The 19,150-nt window shown below is 41.8% G+C and overlaps 1 protein-coding gene across 1 annotated transcript in view; it reads right to left on the reverse strand.

Moving 5' to 3' along the window:
- Positions 1-7,582: 7,582 nt before the first annotated feature.
- The window catches only part of QPCT (glutaminyl-peptide cyclotransferase), a 30,147-nt gene continuing 18,579 nt past the window's right edge, over positions 7,583-19,150 (reverse strand). The window contains exons 4-7 of the mRNA XM_081254402.1: positions 17,154-17,330; positions 14,876-14,975; positions 11,556-11,672; positions 7,583-10,076 (exon numbers count right to left, since the gene is read on the reverse strand). Coding sequence (XP_081110528.1) covers positions 9,931-10,076; positions 11,556-11,672; positions 14,876-14,975; positions 17,154-17,330 — 540 coding nt within the window. The 3' untranslated portion in view covers positions 7,583-9,930. The remainder of the gene's footprint in view (positions 10,077-11,555; positions 11,673-14,875; positions 14,976-17,153; positions 17,331-19,150) is intronic.

Consider the following 19,150-nt stretch of genomic DNA (forward strand, 5'->3'; position numbering starts at 1 on the left):
CTGTTCAATAGGCAGTTGGATACATGAGACTGGAAGGCAAGTGAGAGCCCTGGAAGTCATCAATAAGTAGGTAAAGACTTGGAGCTGGATGAGGTCAAGAATGGACGAAGAGAGATAGAGAAGAAAAGAGGACCAACAACTGAACCCTGGGCCCTTCAATATTAACCAGACTGGAGATGAAGAGGAACCAGCAAAAGAACCTGGGAAAGATCCATCTGGGGTGGAGGAGAACCAAGAAAGCACAGTAAGACAAATTCCAGTTTCAATGGGCACACAGGCCAGGAATATTCTGTTCTCCAATAACTTTTTTCTTTAGTTCCCTGAACCAATGCAAATAAATTCCACACTTCTGAGTGCTTTTTCTTTTGCACTTGATGCCCAACCATTTCAAGCCCTCTCCGCATGATTACTGTGGAGGTCTGAGAGCAGCCACAGCAGTAGCCCTGACGTCAGAAAAATGGCTCAGACAGGCAGCCTGTCTGCTGCTTTGATACGACCCGTGTCCAGAGGGAGAACTGCCAATCCAAACAGATCCCACGGATTGTGCCCTAACCAATGCTGTCAAAACACAGCATGAGAGAAACTCAAGCCAGCCTGCCTGGGGCAAACTGTCAGGTTGTCACGGAGCTTGTGGGAGCTCAACTGCATATAAAAGGTGAGGCACTGAATTCAGAGAAGGAGACAGATAGACTCAGGGGCCCAGAGCGTCCTACAACTTGAGCCTTGTAGCCTATTGCCTCTGCAAGGGTCCTGCCTTTTATCTTTGTGGGTAAGATGCTGAAGTTGCCCTAAAGAGGAAACAATGTCTAGGAATTCACGTCTGCAATTCTGAGGACGTGGAAGTATCTTTAAAGCGTCAACTCTACGATCTGATTTATACACTGACTCATGTATGAAATTCTACTGTTATCAGAGTTTAATCTCTTGATTTAAAAATGTTTTCAATAAACACTGCTATCCATCACTCTCAGCTCAAGATGGAAACAGAGTTTGGTAGAGAGGAACGGGAAGAAGGGAGAGGGCATGGGATCATGAGGATGCAGGACGCCCCCTCTACTTCCACCCCACCTCCCAGGGAGGAACGTTGTCCAGAACAGGGAGGTAGGAAACAACCTCATCCCTGGAGTTTTCCCTGTTGGCAGATGTAGGAGGGAGTCAGTCACAGGGATAAGTCAGAAACTTTTCAGTTGATGCTTTAGTGTTGCCTATGCAAATTTTCTTGGGCCTTCTTTACGACCACAAAGGAACAACCTAGGCCCAGAGGCCTTGCTAGTACACAGAAGCCTAACGGAGATGAAGTATGATTATTCTGAGGATCTGAGGACAGGTTTCTCACTTAAAGCCTAAAGGAACCTCAACTGTCCCTTCCTCTCTTTTTCCCTCTATCATCTTCTGGCCTTTTGCTCCCCACCCAAGTATCATCCAAAAAACATGACCCAATGCTGAAAAATACACAATACTGTGATTCTTCATTCCACTTTATTTATATCCCATATTTCTCATATCTCTTCCCTGGGCTTTCTTAAAATATCCATCTTTTTTTGTTTGTTTGTTTGTTTTTGCGGTATGTGGGCCTCTCACTGTTGTGGCCTCTCCCGTTGCGGAGCACAGGCTCCAGACGCGCAGGCTCAGCAGCCATGGCTCACGGGCCCAGCCGCTCCGCGGCATGTGGGATCTTCCCGGACCAGGGCACGAACCCGCGTCCCCTGCATCGGCAGGCGGACTCTCAACCACTGTGCCACCAGGGAAGCCCAAAATATCCATCTTTTGAAGGAGAGAAGGGAAGGGAGGCAAGAGACAGACCTAGGGAGTTTTCTGGACCCATTGAGAATTCTCTGGACACATTAAAACTTGTTGCTGTTCTGTTTCTAAGTCAGCCTCATCTCTAAGGGCAGCAATCTCAGAATCTGCTGGAAACTAATGGCCACAGCCCAGCATTGAGCCCAGAACCTCTTCAGTTGGCCCTGGGAAATAAGACCAGGTGCAGACCGCTCACAACCCAGCTTCAGGCTCCTGGCTGGTGAGACTTCATTTATTGCTACATCTGCTCCCCAAGTGATTCAGGAATATGTCCAGCTTGTTTAGGACAAGCCAGGAAGTCAGTGTGACCAGGGTGAAATGAGTGAGGAAGAAAGTGGTAGGAGGTGAGATCAAAAAGGTAAAAGAGGTCAGGTCCTGTGGGGCTTGGACAGCCCCACAAGAAGGCACTGGATTCTCTTTCAAGTGAAAGGAGAAGCCATTGGAGGGTTTGAAGTAGAGCAGTAACGTGACATGACTGTAATTTGAGAGGATGGCTCTGGCTCCTGTGTGGAGAAGTGAAAAAGGAAACAAGGAGGGGGCAGGGAGGCCAGGTGACAGAGGGATGATGGTGGCCTGACCCAGAGTGGGAGCAGTACTCAAAAATGGACAGATTTGGGACATGGTAGAAAGAGAGTCAACAGGATTTGCTAACGTGCTGAACTGAGAGAAAGAGGAGTCAGTAATGGGTCAAAATTTTCCAGTTACTGAGTTGAATCCATGGCCAGTGGCCAATGATTTAATCAATCGTGCCTATGTAATGAAACCCCTAAAGGACAGCGTTCGAGAGCTTTCTGGTTGGTGATGAACACATGGGGGTTTGAAGAGAGCAGCATGCTCAGAGAGGGTACGGAAGCTCCGCACTCCTTCCTGCATGCCTTGCTCTATGCATCTCTCCCATCTGGCTGTCCTGGGCTATATCTTTTTATAATATACTTGAAATCTAGTAAGTGAAATGTTTGTCTGAGTTCTGTGAGCTGCTCCAGCAAATCAGTGGAACCCAAGGAGGGGGTAGTGGGATCCTTTGATATATAGCCAGCTGGTCAGAAGTCCAGGTAACAACCTGGACTTGTGATTGGCATTCTGAGTTGGAGGGTGTCATTGGAACTTCCAATCTACTGCCAGGGGGTCAGAAACACAAGGGATGATATGGGCTTTAGACTGGCATCTGAAGTGGGGAGAAAGGGGGCCAGTTTGTGAGACTGAACCCTTGATTTGATGCTACCTCCAGGAAGATCGTGTCAGAATTGAGTCGAATTGTAAGATACTCAGCTGGTGTGCAGAGCATTGCTTGGTTGTGTGGGAAGCTCCCCTTTCACCCCTGCACATTGGAATTGGGTCCAGAATCCCAAATAGTAAGTGATCGGCCAAGTCATTATTTCTGAGAACTGAGTCAAAGAAGACTGAGAATGAAGTCAGAGTTCCAAGCTATGTTCTGCAGAACCCTAGGTTTCATGGAGCCCCTGTGGTGTTAAGTAGAGATGTTGGGGGAGGCAAGTGGTTACTGAACAAGGCTTAGCCGACAAAGTTCCAGGACTCTCTCCCTGCTTCAGTCAGACCTGCTCTTTTAGCTTTGGGGTTCCATGTGAGATCTCTGAAGAAAGTGTTCTACTGTTTCATACACAAACTTTAAAATCTGTTGGAGCCCATTCTACCACTGAGACAGGGCAAGAATGTGGAGAGGAGCTCTTTCTGCGGTACCACCTGCAGGGAAAAATCTAAAGCTGAGGGTGAAAAACCAGAGAGTAGATGATTCCTATGGCCTTTTCAGCTCTAAAAGATTTGAATTCTACTCTCTTATTCCCAAGCCCTGAACAACAATCTCAGTTCAGACTCCACTCATGCCCTGGTCTGATAATGACTTTGATGGAGACATATGACCTGGCTAGCCCTAATACATGGGTCTGATAACATTTACGGGCCTTTGAGGAGAGGTATAAGAAACATCTATTTGGGGCTTCCCTGGTGGCGCAGTGGTTGAGAGTCCACCTGCTGATGCAGGGGACACGGGTTTGTGCCCCGGTCCGGGAAGATCCCACATTCCGCGGAGCGGCTAGGCCCGTGAGCCATGGCCGCTGAGCCTGCGCGTCCGGAGCCTGTGCTCCGCAACGGGAGAGGCCACAACAGGGTAGAGGCCCGCGTACCGCAAAAAAAAAAAAAAAAAAAAAAAAAGAAACATCTATTTGATCAAAGTGCCTTGAACCTTTTGATTTTGAGAACTGCTGGACTGAAACATTCATTGTGAGTTAACAAACCCTTCCTTCTGCCGCCCCTGATCTTCATCAGTTTCACAGTCTTTAGGGCCTCAGGCAGTGTCTGGACAAGGTCTCATCCATGACTGCCAGCCTCCTACAGCAGAGAAGTTTACCTTTCCTGGTCAGTTTCTCAGTACTCTCAATTTTTCTTGGTTTCTCAGATAATGTCATTTCTCTGTCTTTTGCCTAGAGGAAGTGTTAACAGATTTAGGTACCCAAAGATGCTCTTCCCTTGAATGTAACCTTCTAAGCTCTACCAACTTGCAGTATAGGTCTGGGGAAGAAACACAATGATCTTGAAGAAAATCTGATTTTAGGGAAAGCAACTTTGTTTTCCTATGACAAACTCTCATTTCCAACACTAGGGTCCAGTTGCAAAGAAATGAAGCATGAGCAGCTGGATTCAGGAATCTTCTAAATCCACATGTTCAAAGCCTGAGGTGAAAGCATGCTGCATAGAGTTAACAGAAGCTGATAACTACAGAAATTCTTGAGCTTGTCTGACAGAACAACAGATAAAGGAACAGTTTGTTAAAACCCCTGGGCTTATAAACTGCCTTCATTGATTAAGCTCGCTTTAGTTATTTTCCTTTCTTTCTTTCTTTCTTTTCGCTTTAATTACATACCTTCCCAGCTTCACACAGCTCAGTTGTTTTATAGGAACTTGGAGTCAACGCTTGTCCAGTGCAAGGCAGTTGGAACTGGTTGGGACCGCCGACCCTAAAACAGGGTCCTGTCAGACATCAGCGGGCTGGAAAACTCCACCCTCCCATCAAGCTAAGTGCCTCTATTTTGAACATGCAAAAGCACGTAAACCAGATGCACCTGCACAAAACACCAATTACCTCATCTTTTCCTGACCTCCAATCACCTTTCCCCGTGCCTAAGACACTCTGCTTATCCAATAAATATCCCAACACCCTTGCCTTCCAGGAGGCAGATCTGAGACTTATTCTTCAGTCTCCCGATTGGCTGCTTTGTGAATAAACACTTTCTCAGCTGTAAACCTCAGCATCTCAGCATTTGGCTTGCTGTGCATCAGGCAAATGGAACTGGTTTGATAACAGAGCCATAAGATACTCATAACACCTGTGCTCCTCTTCCAAGATTTTCACCCTATATTTTAAGAACTTTGATGGAGGATCAAGTACATCTTCATTCTAGGGGAACATTATAATGCCACATCCTTTGTAAGACAAGAGAAAGGCAGAATTGTGCATAAGTCACCCAACTCACTTGCCCACCATGGTGAACATATGTTGCTCTTATCTGTACAGCACCATTATTTTTCTAGACCTCTTTAATTACATCGCCAGAAAGAGCAATTGGCTTAGGAGATGGGGAGGCATGCATTCATTTTTTACAAACAAATGAGTTTTACTACTTTCCAAGTGTTACTGCAAGGATGACTAGACAATAACAATGAAATTGATGGCTGGAAGCCTGCTAGGCTCATCCACTTCTCCACGCTAATCTCTTAGCTCAAATAATTTACTGCATGTCATTCTTTGTTCACCAAAACCACAAATGTTAAATCCTTGACTGCCAAGGACCTCTTGTACCCTGTAGTAATCTGTACATATAATAGTACAAAGTTTTTAGTGCTATTTATAATTTATCAGCTTTAAAATCTATTTTTAATGTTACCTTTGTGATCTTTGTAGGGTTTATTTTGTTTGTTTGGTTGGTTGGTTGGGTTTTTTGTTTGCTTGCTTGTCTGTTTTTTGCTTTAAGTCATGGTTTGTTTTTTTTTTTTTTCTCTTCTTGACAATTCTGTGCTCTTAATATTAATTCTCAAACAAATGGTCTAAATTCTCCCTGGCAAATTTGGATGTGTTGGGAGAGTGGGCTACGTTCCACGTGTTGCCTTTGAAATATGGGCACAGTAAGATGACTTCACATCGTGTGAGCATACCAACCAAATTCAGGCTGAGGGCTACAGCCATGACACAGTCCTTTCATATCAGCCATCTTCAAAACTGCCATAAATTATTGCTGCTGGATGTAGTGCCAGGATCCTGGGGCCCATTTTCATGTTTAAGAGGATTTGAGGGGTGTCCCATACCACCCTACTGGCTCAACTAGCTAATGACGTCTCCTCTCCACCTCAGTCCTTCCGTGAAATATGGCAGTGACTTTCCACAGTGGGACCTGCTCCTTGCAACAGAGCAGTAGGTTAGCTATTTGAAGGCTGAGAAAGATGTAGCATAGACGACAGAGAAGGGAGACAGAAGGGAGAAGGGGAGGCTATTAAACCACTTCAAAATGACTTAGAGTTTCAGACTGCATAGAAAGTGGCTCTGAAACTCAGAGTGAAACCTCAATCTTTCGTACATTCATCTTTGAAGCCAAAAGTTGGTGAAAAGACTGGCTATGAAAGCAAGCCCCATACTTTCATAAACAGCAAATTTAAGTAATTTCCCCAAATTTCCTATGTTAGCTTTGCTTTAAATTACTATGGCTGCCATAAATAGTCTCCCTCATCTTCTCTTTATATCCTTTATCCCCACACCTTCATTCCTCAGATTTAGGGCTTACAAAGAAACTGAGATTTCATTTTCAGCAGAATATATCATGACCAAGCCTCATGTGAGGCTGTCTGTACATGAGAGAAATAGAAATGTCTTACGGCTTGTCCTTCCCTCCTTTATAAGACATAATCACCTCCAGCTGAGCCAAGTTGAGCAAATGCTCAGTTTTCACATGATTTTGCTACAGCATCATAATGAATGCACCTCTCTGATGGAAGAAAGAAGCTCCATGGAAAAAACAATTTAAGGATTTGGAGTTGGAGCTGAAAACATGGGCTGCTTTGTTCTTATGACAACGGTTTCACCATCTAAAAAATTTCTCCAGTTTGAAGGATCTGTCTTTCCCAGCCACAACCCTCAAGCTACAATAACAGACTCATGATTTTTTTAGATGCCAAGGTTATGAACACTCTTTTATGAATATTTTCCTTTGAACTCATTTCTTTGAAGAAGAAAAATAGCCCTGTGTGTTGCAGGGTTGACAGTAACAGACAAAACATACAAATTGTTCTCTTAGGGGCAGTAAAATGCTCCAAAATGCATATAGAAAAATTCCAAATACAGCATAATGTTTATGGAACCCTGCCTTTGTAGCTATAATTTTTAAAGTAATATTTCTGACTGGCATTTTTATACAGAACATATTTCAGGGATTAATATCAAGATTAATGCCTTAAAATGTCTCCCTTTCCAGTATCATGATTGCTTTTCCCATATTAGTACAAACTCTTAGTGAGTAGAATTTTAGAATGTGCCACTCGGAAGGAAACTTTCATTGAGTTAATCTGCTTATGTTTTTATTTTTCCTTTTATCTCATTTCAACATATCCTCCAACTTCTTCCTCTAAAAATAATTCAACTAATGTCAACCCAACAGATTATAGTAGATCTATTTATTTCATTCCGCCTCAAAATGAATTTATTGTTTAGGCTTATAATTATATATGTAGTACTGTCAACTAATTTTAAGGCTCCTTATTAAAACTTCTTTTCAGTCTGTTTTTGTGTGTGTGTGTGTGTGATACGTGGGACTCTCACTGTTGTGGCCTCTCCCACTGCGGAGCACAGGCTCTGGACGCGCAGGCTCAGCAGCCATGGCTCACGGGCCCAGCCGCTCTGCGGCATGTGGGATCCTTCCAGACCGGGGCACAAACCCATGTCCCCTGCATCGGCAGGCGGACTCTCAACCACTGAACCACCAGGGAAGCCCTCATTCTGTTTTAATATCATCAATTAAATCATTTCTTTTCTGGTGTTTAAAAAAAATGTTTTCCCTGAACCCCTTTCAAATGTTTTCACTCATCCAAAAATTAATCCAGGAAACTCAGCCTCTTTTAATCCTGCTTTGTGGCTTAGATTCTTTAGCCCTGGAACCATTCGCGTTGATTTCTGTTATAAGCATGCTTATGTAAAAATAGCCTTTGATATGGCAGAGAAATAATTCTATTACAAACGACATGCCTCTGAAGCCTAACATTGTCAGGTGAACCCTGGCAGCAGTGATTTAAGAATGCTCTCCCAGACTGGGTGAATGACCTATAAAAATTTCAAGACACAATTGTTGCTTTGCGCTTGGCATTAAGAACTTTCTGCAAAGGTCTTTTCATGTAAAGAGGCAGTACTCTAAAGTGCTTCAGAGGATGAGCTTTAGAACCAGACTGGTTGGGTTCTAAACCCAGCACTGCCACTTACTAGCTTCATGATCTTGAAGAAGAGACTTAACCATTCTGAGCATCAAAAAATGGGGCTAATAATACCCCTTACCTCTTAGGATTGTTGTGAGGATTAAGTTGGTAAAAACATATAAAGCACCTATGACACTGACACTGAGTTAGCACTCAATAAGTGTTAGCTGTTAATATTACTTAACTCACAAAAGCATGACTTCCCTTTATATAATTTTAGAAGATTTGTAAAATAAAAAGAAACCTATAAAAATCTAGTTCTATAACATTTACCATATAGACAGATATTGTTAGATATAATTGTCTATAACTCTGGCTATTCTTTTATAAAATTGTATCAATTCATATAGATAAAATTATATTGATCCCTTTTTTTAACCTGGAAAGTTTGTTTTCATAAGTAAATTCCTTTTCCAATGACTTTCTTTGTTATTGAACTTAAGGTTGCCATTGCTTTCCCACTCAGCTTGTCTATCTCACTCCCTACCCAGCCTCAGCACATTAATTCAGCGAGGTTTATTAAATGTCTGCTCAGAACAGATAGCACATGAAAAACAACAGCCCCCAGCTAACTTCATCTATATAGCAGGATCAATTTCCTAATTGTTTAACTGATCAAGTTTGTATTTTTAGATAACTGTTTCCTACAGCCAAAGAAAAATCCATGAATTCCTATGTGTTTCCAGCCCAAACAATTCTACTTCCATGAATCTCCTGAAAGAAATAGGCTATAAGTAATTAAACTAACTTGAATACCGTATAATTTACCTACACAAAAATGATCCTAATTTCTGTCCTGCCAGTGTGTTACCTTCATATTGACTCTGGAGGACACACTCAACAGTCTCTGTCTTCATCTCAACCCAAGATCAAAACAGCAAATAAATGTCTGGTAATTATGTCATTTAATAGCAAAAAGGCCAAAAACGTGTAGGTAGAGTTTCATTATAACGACATAAAAACTGCATTGAAAATATGTGAGGGAAAACTAGAGTAAATGGTTACTCTGCTAATGTAATGAAATTATAGGGGTTTTTTCTTTTCTCCATTTTCTACATTTTTGGTACTGACTATATTATTTTATGATAAAAATGTTAAATTTGTAAAACTATAAAAATTGAGCTATACTTTAAGTTATACAATTTTTCATTCATATATTAAAAAAGACATTCGCAACATGGCATTTAATTCTGATTTAACTTCCATGAAATAAACCGTACAAAGATTTCTCAAAGAAATTGAGTCTTCAAACTGCATCTCTGTTTTGTATTATATGCAATAGATTCCCAAGTATAAGAAAATCATAAAACTAAGGCTGTACTTTGCACATGACCATCATATTTAAGTACTATTTAGAAAAACGTGATACTGACTATACACATCTGATTTAGCTTCATAGTTTCTTATCTAAAGAAGTTTTTAAAAGATATTTACCTTCAGTTTTTCTTACATTTCCCTTTCTTTATCACTAGATGAAAATGAATAAGCAATTTGGACATGACATAAATCTAGGATATTCAAAGATACCTATAGAATGAATCTATAGGATAGAAGTTTCCACACAGAAGTTTCCACACAGCATCTGGAGTCAGATTAATTTAAAGGGTGCCTTGACTTTTGAATATAATACTAGATGCAATTATCATAAACTAAACCAGAATATTACAAATGAAGATATTCTAACACAAAGACTTTTAGGATTTTGTTTAGATTATCAATGGTTGTTTTATCCAAATTTTCTTCATTGTCATCCATGGTGTGCCAGACTTCAGGGAAAGGAGATGGTATCAGATGCAAAACTGGAACACCTAACAAGATGAAACAACTTGTAATTAAGTGCATATTTCCCATGAGTAAACTAGAAAGTATCATTCTTCAAGGAAATCTGAGTAGGACTATACTATATACTGTACTATTCTATACTATATAAACACAGCTGATAGTTCATCAGCTTCTGTGTATTTCCCTGTATCTTACCCTTATACTCCAAAGTCATTCATTCGTTAAACAAATGTTAAGTAATTCAGTAAATAATTATAAAGCACTTACTATGTACCAGCCCCTATTCTAGGAATTGAGGGTTCATCAGTGAAAAGGCAAAGCCCTGCTCATATGGAGCTTACATTCTACTAGAGAAAGAAACAAATAAACAAATACAAAAAATAATTTTAGAAAGTGAGAAGGCTTATAAAGAATAGTAAAACAAGGTAAGGGAATAGAGAATGAGAGGCAGACAGTAGGGCCAATAAAGAGGTATTTAAAATCAGGGAAGGCCTCTTTGAGAAACTAACATTTAAATAGATGTAACAAAGGAGAAAGCAAGCTGTGTGAAGATCTGGGGACGAGCATTCCAGGCAGCAGTATTAGCAAGTGCAAAGGTCCTGAGGTAGGAGTGTGCTTGGCCTGCTTGAGGAACGGCAATGTGTTCCTCAAGCAATGTGGCTGGATCAGAGCAATAATTAGAGAGAGAGGTAGGAGGTGATGGCAAGGGAGAAAAGAGTTATAAAATGGAGGCCCTTGTAGGTCATGATAAAGACTTTGGGTTGTTTTCTACTTGATGGCAAGCTACCAGAGCTTTAGAGTAGGGAAGTAACATAATTTGATTGACATTTTTTAAAGATAACTCTTGCTCCTACGTAAAGAATAGGGAGGCGGAACTTCTCTAGTGGTGCAGTGGTAAAGAATCCGCCTGCCAATGCAGGGGCCATGGGTTCGAGCCCTGGTTTGGGAAAATCCCACATGCCACAAAGCAACTAAGCCCATGCACTTCAACTACTGAGCCTGCGTGCCTAGAGCCTGTGCTCCATAATGAGAAGCCCCTGCTATGAGAAGCCCATGCACCGCAACCAAGAGTGGGCCCTGCTCGCCACAGCTAGAGAAAGCCCGCGCGCATCAACGAAGACCCAATGCAGCCAAAAATAAATAAATTTTTAAAAAGAAAAAGAATATTGCTTCTTTATTAGCAGGAAAACACCAGAGTTACACAAACTATAAGAATACAGTCTAGCTCTATGAAAGGGAAGGCAGGATGTCAGAGGTATATGAGATTTGATAAATATTCTATGGGTAGGAAAAAATATAAAAGTGTCCCCAGGGATTTGGAATGACTTTCATAAAAAAATATAGAAGCCATGAGATGATTGGTGAATGATTTACTTAATCAGTTATTAAATTGAATGGTTCTTCACACTTCTAGACTGTTGCAAATGCACATAAAATACAATAAATATAATAGGTAAAAAACACACATGTGCAGTCATGCATACATATATACACTCATACATTACCTTTTCTTAAAAATGGAATATGGTCATCCTGAATCACACCTCCATAACCATAATTCTGGAAATACTGCCTCTCCCAAGAGTGATCCTTGAGCAAACCTAATTCATGGAGTTCATTTTCTGCAGATGATAATTAGACAGCAGATGAACATATATTTTTATCTGATCAACAGTCAGATGCATAAGGAGTTTGAAATCTTGACACTTGGTTTTAAAACATTATGCAGTAGTGCACCCATGGCAACAACCTCTGAGCTGCAGGAGTCAGGCCTCCCCAGAGGGCCCACGGCCTCTGCCCTCACTGCCCTGGAGGTGGGCGGTGAGACCCCAGGACAGGAACCCAGCCTCTGGCTCCAAAGAAGAATCAGGCCCTAAAAGAGAGCCCTAACAAAATTAGACAATGGTTCTCCTCTGGTTCGTGATTTTAAAGCTGATTTTGCTGCCACGTTTGGCAAAGCAAGGGCCACTCTGTTCTCCCAGCAGTTCCAAGTCTGGGCCACACACCTGCTTTTGAGGAGGAGAGACCCTACAGGAGCAAAGACGCCCCCAGGCCACACAGCAGGTCGTCAGGGCCGTCACCACCTTGTCCCCTGAGGGCAGGCTGCTTCTCGTTTACAACCAAAGATGGTCAAAAGCATCATTTGTATTTTCAATCAAATCAAGCACTCAAAGACACAGTAATATTTTGGTAACATTTAAATATTCAAAGCACATGATGAATACGAGTTCACTGTCAGAAATCCTCACAGCATCTCACATGCCTTTCATTCTACAGATGACGCAGCAGGGAGAATATTTCAACCGAGATTTTTAAAAGCCTTTGTCTTTGGTGTCTGTTTTTTTTAAGTTTTCAAACTGTAAATGTTGGGCTTTGTATTTTGATGTAAACTCAGAATAGTGGCATTTGGGGCCAGTGACCAAAAACCAAACCAAACTTGTAACTGACCATGGACCTTAATAAACCTGTTCTTGGTAAAAAGAAAAAAAAAACCCTCTGAGCTGAACTTGGGTGTGGACATTTTGGAGTCCTTCTAAGAGTCACACATGATTCTAGCTTTACAGGTGAGAACCTCCTTAGAATCAGAAACTCAGCAGAACAATGGAGAGATGGAGAATGAGAAAGCTAGAGGAAAATGGAGAGAAAAAACACAGGTGTAGATGCTTACAGATCCTCAATCCTGCATGAAGAATGCCTTACGAGGAGACGCAGAGCTTGAAAGGGGAATCCTTAGAGAGAATAGGTATGAAGTACTATACTGAGTGACCACTCTTTGGGAAAGGGATACCTATTATGACTTGCATCAGTGGTTCTCAAAGTGGTCTCTGATCAGCTGCATCAGCACCACCTGGGAACTTGTTAGAAATGCAAATGATCTGGTCCCACCTCAGACCAACTGAATTAGAAATTCTGGGGGTGGGGTCCAGCAATCTGTGGTGTAACAAGCCCCCCGGGTGATTCTAATGCACACTAAACTTTGAGAATCATTGGCCTACATTTCGTCAGTCCTGTCATCTTGCAACATAGAACCCATGTATTACAGGATTACATATAACATGAGCCTATGTTACAAGATGATAAGAGATCACAAGAAGAGTTTAAGACAACTGAATGAAACTTTCCAGGATTGGTTATTTTAATTACTAAATTTAAAGGGTAAAATTAGACCAAGTGGTAAGCATTCATATGTAATGTGATTTTAGGAACATCAAGAAAGCCCTACTATGACCAAAACAATATTCCCATCTGTTTATTGATAATTATAATTCCTTTACCTTAGGATACAACTTTTCCTTATACAATTAGAGATATGGTTTGAAGTGTAAGGATCACTCGGTGGGTTATACAATGGGTTAAAATTGTATTAAGATGTGAGTTACTGATATACATCCATTCCAGTGGAAGAAATAAGAGAAGGGAATCAAATCCTTGACAGAAGGCCAAACCCAATTTCTTGAGGCTACTCAAAGTAAGGAAAACATGCTGTAAGGAAGTGCCCCCAAGAAGCTTACATTAATAATACCATAATAGCAATTCTTTCAAACTAGAAATTTAAATTTGCCATAGATAAGCATCTGAGGTTCAGGTAAAAGTTTCTTTCATAATATTCTAGATCTGGATATTAAGCACGTTCTGAACTCATGGCAAAAGCATGAGTTGAGATGGCAGCATTTTCCCCACTGCTGAGAAGAAAGTACAACCCTATCCTGCTCCAAGAAGTTTGTGTGGCTAGAAAGGAATTCTTAGCCTGATGTTCTTGCCTCAAAGCAGGGCTCCTGGCCTGGATTCTATAATAAAATTCTATCACATGTTCACCTCTCCCTGATGCCAGTTTTTTGTGCTTTGTTGTGTTTTGTTTTGGGGTGTTTGTGTGTATGTGTGTGGAGAGGGAGGGGTGTATGGAGTGGAGGTACAAGAGAAAGCAGTTATTCTCCTTTTCCTTCTGCAAGCCCCAAGCCTCTCTCCCGAGCCATAGATATCTTTGTTTCCTTGGCTGGTCTGGCCTAACCTTATCTGGTCTCTTCCACTCTCATTTATTTGACACTGAACCTTCTCTTAAATGACTCTTGAAGGATTTTGGCTTGCTGTTGCATCGCCATCTCTTACTCCTTTGGAAAATAAGCAGAGATTGTACTAGATTTTTTTTTTTTTTTTTTTTTTTGCTATACGCGGGCCTCTCACTGTTGTGGCCTCTCTCGTTGCGGAGCACAGGCTCCGGACGCGCAGGCTCAGCGGCCACGGCTCACGGGCCCAGCCACTCTGCAGCACGTGGGATCTTCCCAGACCAGGGCACGAACCCGTGTCCCCTGCATCGGCAGGCGGACTCTCAACCACTGCGCCACCAGGGAAGCCCTGTACTAGATTTAAAAGAAAATCACATCTGCATAAAGCAGAAAATAGAAGATGACAAAGACAGAGATGGAAAAGAAAGAAACATTAAAAAATATCTTTTGGTATCATTATGAGGACATAACATTCATCATTATCCAACATGCTTTGCTGAGTTTTCCCTAAAAATGCATTCCATATGCTTCAAACAGGACTCTCAGAAAATATTTCCAAGCCATTTCTAAGGATATGCAAATATGAAATGTAGTATTTTATGTTTCCATTTCAAAATTCAGTTTCATGCAGGAAAATAAAGTTGGCCTTCTAAAAGAGATGAATAGGAATAATAAACTAATCAATAAAGCAAGAAAAAAAGCCAGTAAAGTATATTGTATACTCAAATCGCACACTTAAATCATAAATTCTGAATTTTAAAACTCAGTGTTTGTCAGTGGGAAGAAACCAGGTTTGACTCTTGAATAACAGTGGTGCTTACCAATTGCTTGAAGTCTATGAAACCATCTGGCAGTGTCTGGGAAAAAGTTGGGAAATGTTGGGTTTGGAGCTCCAATTAAATCCAGTAAGATCAATAAGTCCTAAGGGAGAAAAAATATTGTATAATTACTGTCGCCAAAACACATTTCATACTCATCAATGGAAAAAAAAATCAGTCAAAACTAACTGCACTTTAATAACTGAGAATAAAATGGGGAGCTGTATAAATAAACAAAAGGTTTAATAACATTGTAAGTGAATCCTTTGGCGGAAATTTTAAAATCTTGCTTATGCAACGTGGACAAACGGCAAATTGTAGATTCTTTTTGTCTGTAACCCCAGAAGAATATCACTAAGGAGGACATTTGGATAAATATTTCATAGGAAAAAAAAAAGAATACATTTGCTTTATGTCAGGTGGGCATGCAAGCCTGTCTGATCTTCTATTCCATTCTAATTAGCCATTTTATCCCCAGTCTATAATAACACCACTGCCAAAGGAGAGCATTTGGATAGTAACTATTTATTCCTTAAAGCAGCATATAAGAAAATTTCCTTGACTAGAAGCTCTACGAGCTTAGTCCCTGGATCTCCTTTTCCTTTTCTATCAAACAAGAAGCTCAAGCTTGCTGATCTCTAAAGGTCCTTTCTGGCTATAAGCCTCTATAATAAACCAGTGTTTCTTAACTTATTTGAGCCATAAAACATCAGCAGGCTTGAGGACTCCCTGAAGACTAACCCAAGATTAAGAACTCCTGATTTATATAAGTGAGGTAAGGTATGGGTAAATATCTAGCATTGATCCTGACGTGTAATAGATAAATATTTTCAGAGTCTATATGACTCTAAAGACATAGTATCTACTAACTCATGAATGATGATTAAATATACTCACTGGGAAAAAATAGTCTTGTTTGAAATAGGAGTATATTCACAAGGTTGGATAAGCTCCTAAGAGTTTGTTTCTGGGGGAAAAAATGGTCTAACTATCACTATGGATTCATATATTTGGACTGGTAAACAAATAACTTTGTTCCTCCTGCCGATCAATCAGGTCTCTTCTCCTCTGAACCCTTTTTAGCCACTTGAGCAAAAGTGATTAAATGAGATACCAGTTATGTTCTCCTAACCCCTTATGAGCTGCCAGTGGGCAATGAGACAGACAGAAAGCCAACATGAGATGTGCTGGATTCACAGAGGACATTGAATGTGGTCATTTGGACTCATACGGTGAAGGTCAGTGATAGGGCAAAGACAGGGATGAACGGAGAGGGTTAGAAACAGGCTATCAGTTCACAGATAGGGTGAGGGCCAGGGATGGATGGAGCCACAGGGAAGAATGAAGTCTCAGGGGTTCCATGCTGCGGTTAGTGAGGACTCAAATACTGAGTGAAAGTCAAATATGGGAAGGGAGCCAGAATAGGAAGGAAATTCAAAGGTGGGGTAAGGGACTAGGTATGGGCTGTGGGGTCAGAATGGGGGATGAGGAGGGGGCCATAAACTGCACCCATTACTTGGTAATAGGATCAGGGTTTTAAGGCAGCACTGAAATGTCTCCACCACCATGTCAAAGCACCACGTCAAAACTGACACATCAGGGGCTTCCCTGGTGGCGCAGTGGTTGAGAGTCCGCCTGCCGATGCAGGTGACATGGGTTCATGCCCCGGTCCAGGGAGATCCCACATGCCGCAGAGCGGCTGGGCCCGTGAGCCATGGCCGCTGAGCCTGCGCGTCCGGAGCCTGTGTTCCGCAATGGGAGAGGCCATGGCAGTGAGAGGCCCGCATACCGCAAAAAAAAAACAAAAAACCTGACACATCAAAATGTCCTATACACACTTGGAGTCACTATAATGCTTTGAAGCCACCGAGGAAATTCTTCACTCTCATCCCCATACTATGTTCCACTCTTACTCCATTTCCCAAGACCCCAGCCTCCTCTGGCTTGACAGAGGCCTCAAAGATGGGATTTGCTCTCTCCACCTCTATACTTACTGGGGGAATGTGCTCCCGTGAGACTGAAATGAATCTGATGTTTCCTTATTCTGAATTTTTACATCATTTTAATTGAGCTCAGTCAACTTCTAACCTAGAATCATTCTTTTTTAGCTCTGGGATTCCTCAAAAACCCAACGCCTGCCAAAAAAATGTTCTATTATAAACACTCTGCTCCAAGAATGCTGTGGCATTTTTAGGTCTTTAATTGGCTTCCCCTCCCTGCCACAGGCTTCCTTTGAATCAGAGTCTGTAGCTGCAGCACCGTGAAAATTACCTGGACTCACCATGCCATGCAATTGGTTGGTGTCCGTCGCTCCAGGTGGATGTGCAGTTGATGCCATCTTGGAAGCTAAGTGCCGAGACCCATACAGAGAATCTTGAGGAGACCAGTGAAGAAAAGCCTCTTCTCCATCAAAGAAAATTAGCTGGAGTGAGAGATCTGGCTTCGAGTCTGAGGCATTCTGATTTAAAACAAAAACAGTAGAAAAAGAGCAAAAATATGAGAACTAAAAAATAGCATGTTTTCCTATTAACTGGACAAAAAGACAGATGTGCTGTGAAGAAAAGGAAGAAGCCAAAGCAAGTGAAAATATGCCAAAATTTATTTTGCACCATTTCCTCTCTGAAAATCATCACGGTTCCCACAGTCTGCAGCCACAGAAATCTCACCTTCTTCACTCCCTCTGAAAATAGAAGTCTTACACTTTTTTCTTCCTCCTTAGAGAACACTGGAACTATGGAACTGCAGTGGCGGACACTGTGACACAACACCCAGGTCCCTTTCAGAAGGGTGCATTTTCCCTGTTGCCAGTAGAGGTGTCCGCAGAAGGCCTTCAGTTGTTAGTCCCTTTAAGGATTTTGTCAGCCATGGGGGTTCCTACATCCAGTGACTGGCCTAGCAGGTGCTGGGGGCTCCAGAGCTCCCCAGGGTTGACTGAGGCTGTTGTTGAACCTGCATGGCAGCCTGGCTTCTTCCTCTGCCTACTCCCATCTCTTTCCCCTCCCTGCCACAGGTGTTGAGCCAAGGCCACTCCCTACTACGTGATTGAAATGCTAACCTCCACGTCAGAGTGCGCCTCCCAGGGAATCCAACCTGAAACAACGCAAATCTATCTTGCTTCTCACCTTATGTAAGTCTGCAGTGTTGTACTGAGCCTAGGTTCAAGAATCTGCCCTTGGAATGCAACAGAGACCCAAAGAATGGTAATTACAGTCTCTCCCTCAGAGGAACCTACACTTTAGTTGGGTTAGGGAAAGATGAAACAAATACACGGGTATGGCAAAATGTACTAAGGGTCACAACTATAACACAAAACTCCTCTGGAAATTGGATAGATTGAGAAGTGGAATCCTTGGAGTGTCAAGGAAGACTTCATGAAAGAGACAGTCACTGAGTGGAACTTAGGAGGGTGAGTAGGATTCTGATTGATTTTATACTTTCCACTGCCTGACAACTCTCACCTTTCAGATTAGTCCTTCTGGTACCCTATCCCCACAATCCTTCAACCCCATTGGAATCCATAATCTTTTGAAATGTTCACCTTTTCCCAGTCTTTCCTTTACCCTTATGATGTCCTCACTTCACCATATATTCAGCTTAAATTCCAGAGTCAATCATTCTAATTGCTCCCTGCGTACACACTCAACTCCTGTGCCTCTCTCTGCCTTGGTCAAACTCACATGGCAAAAAAACATAATATTAAGTCCAACTCTCTGCCTGCTTTGTGCCTGCACTCAGGCAGCTGAACATGGATGAAGAAAAATACACCACCATTTGCTCTCTCTGTCCCTGTGCAGTCCTGGGGAATGTGCTCCCGTTGGAGGAACTGAATCTGATGTTTCCTTAATCTGTTACGGATAACACTTCTCCTCTTATCTAAGGATATTAAAAGAGTGTTCTTTAAGTTATTTTCTGCTCCTGTACACTATTTCTTCTGAGTTCATTTTTCAACTTGTATTATTTGTTTTGCTTTCTTTCTTTCATGCTGGAGATGGTCCTCAAATATCTGATCATCCTTTGTGTTCATTTGCATTAAGCAATAAGATACTAAAACACTGATTAGAGACACAGATTGGTTGGCTCCACTGCAGGGCAATCTGATGCCCAGTGAGTGTTTTCACTGAGGATCCCCAAATGTCACTGTCTGTGGGTCTTTTCTATGAGGTGGTTCACATTTTCCAGAGAAGGATCCTCCAGGTTCCTGTCTGATGGGTGTGAGCTAGCTGCTGTCTTTCTCGTGCCGGAAGTGAGGGAAGGTTAGGGAATCTCACTGCTCAGTGT

The sequence above is a fragment of the Mesoplodon bidens genome (genome assembly GCF_964165515.1).
Source record: "Mesoplodon bidens genome assembly, chromosome: 14".
NCBI lineage: Eukaryota > Metazoa > Chordata > Mammalia > Artiodactyla > Ziphiidae > Mesoplodon > Mesoplodon bidens.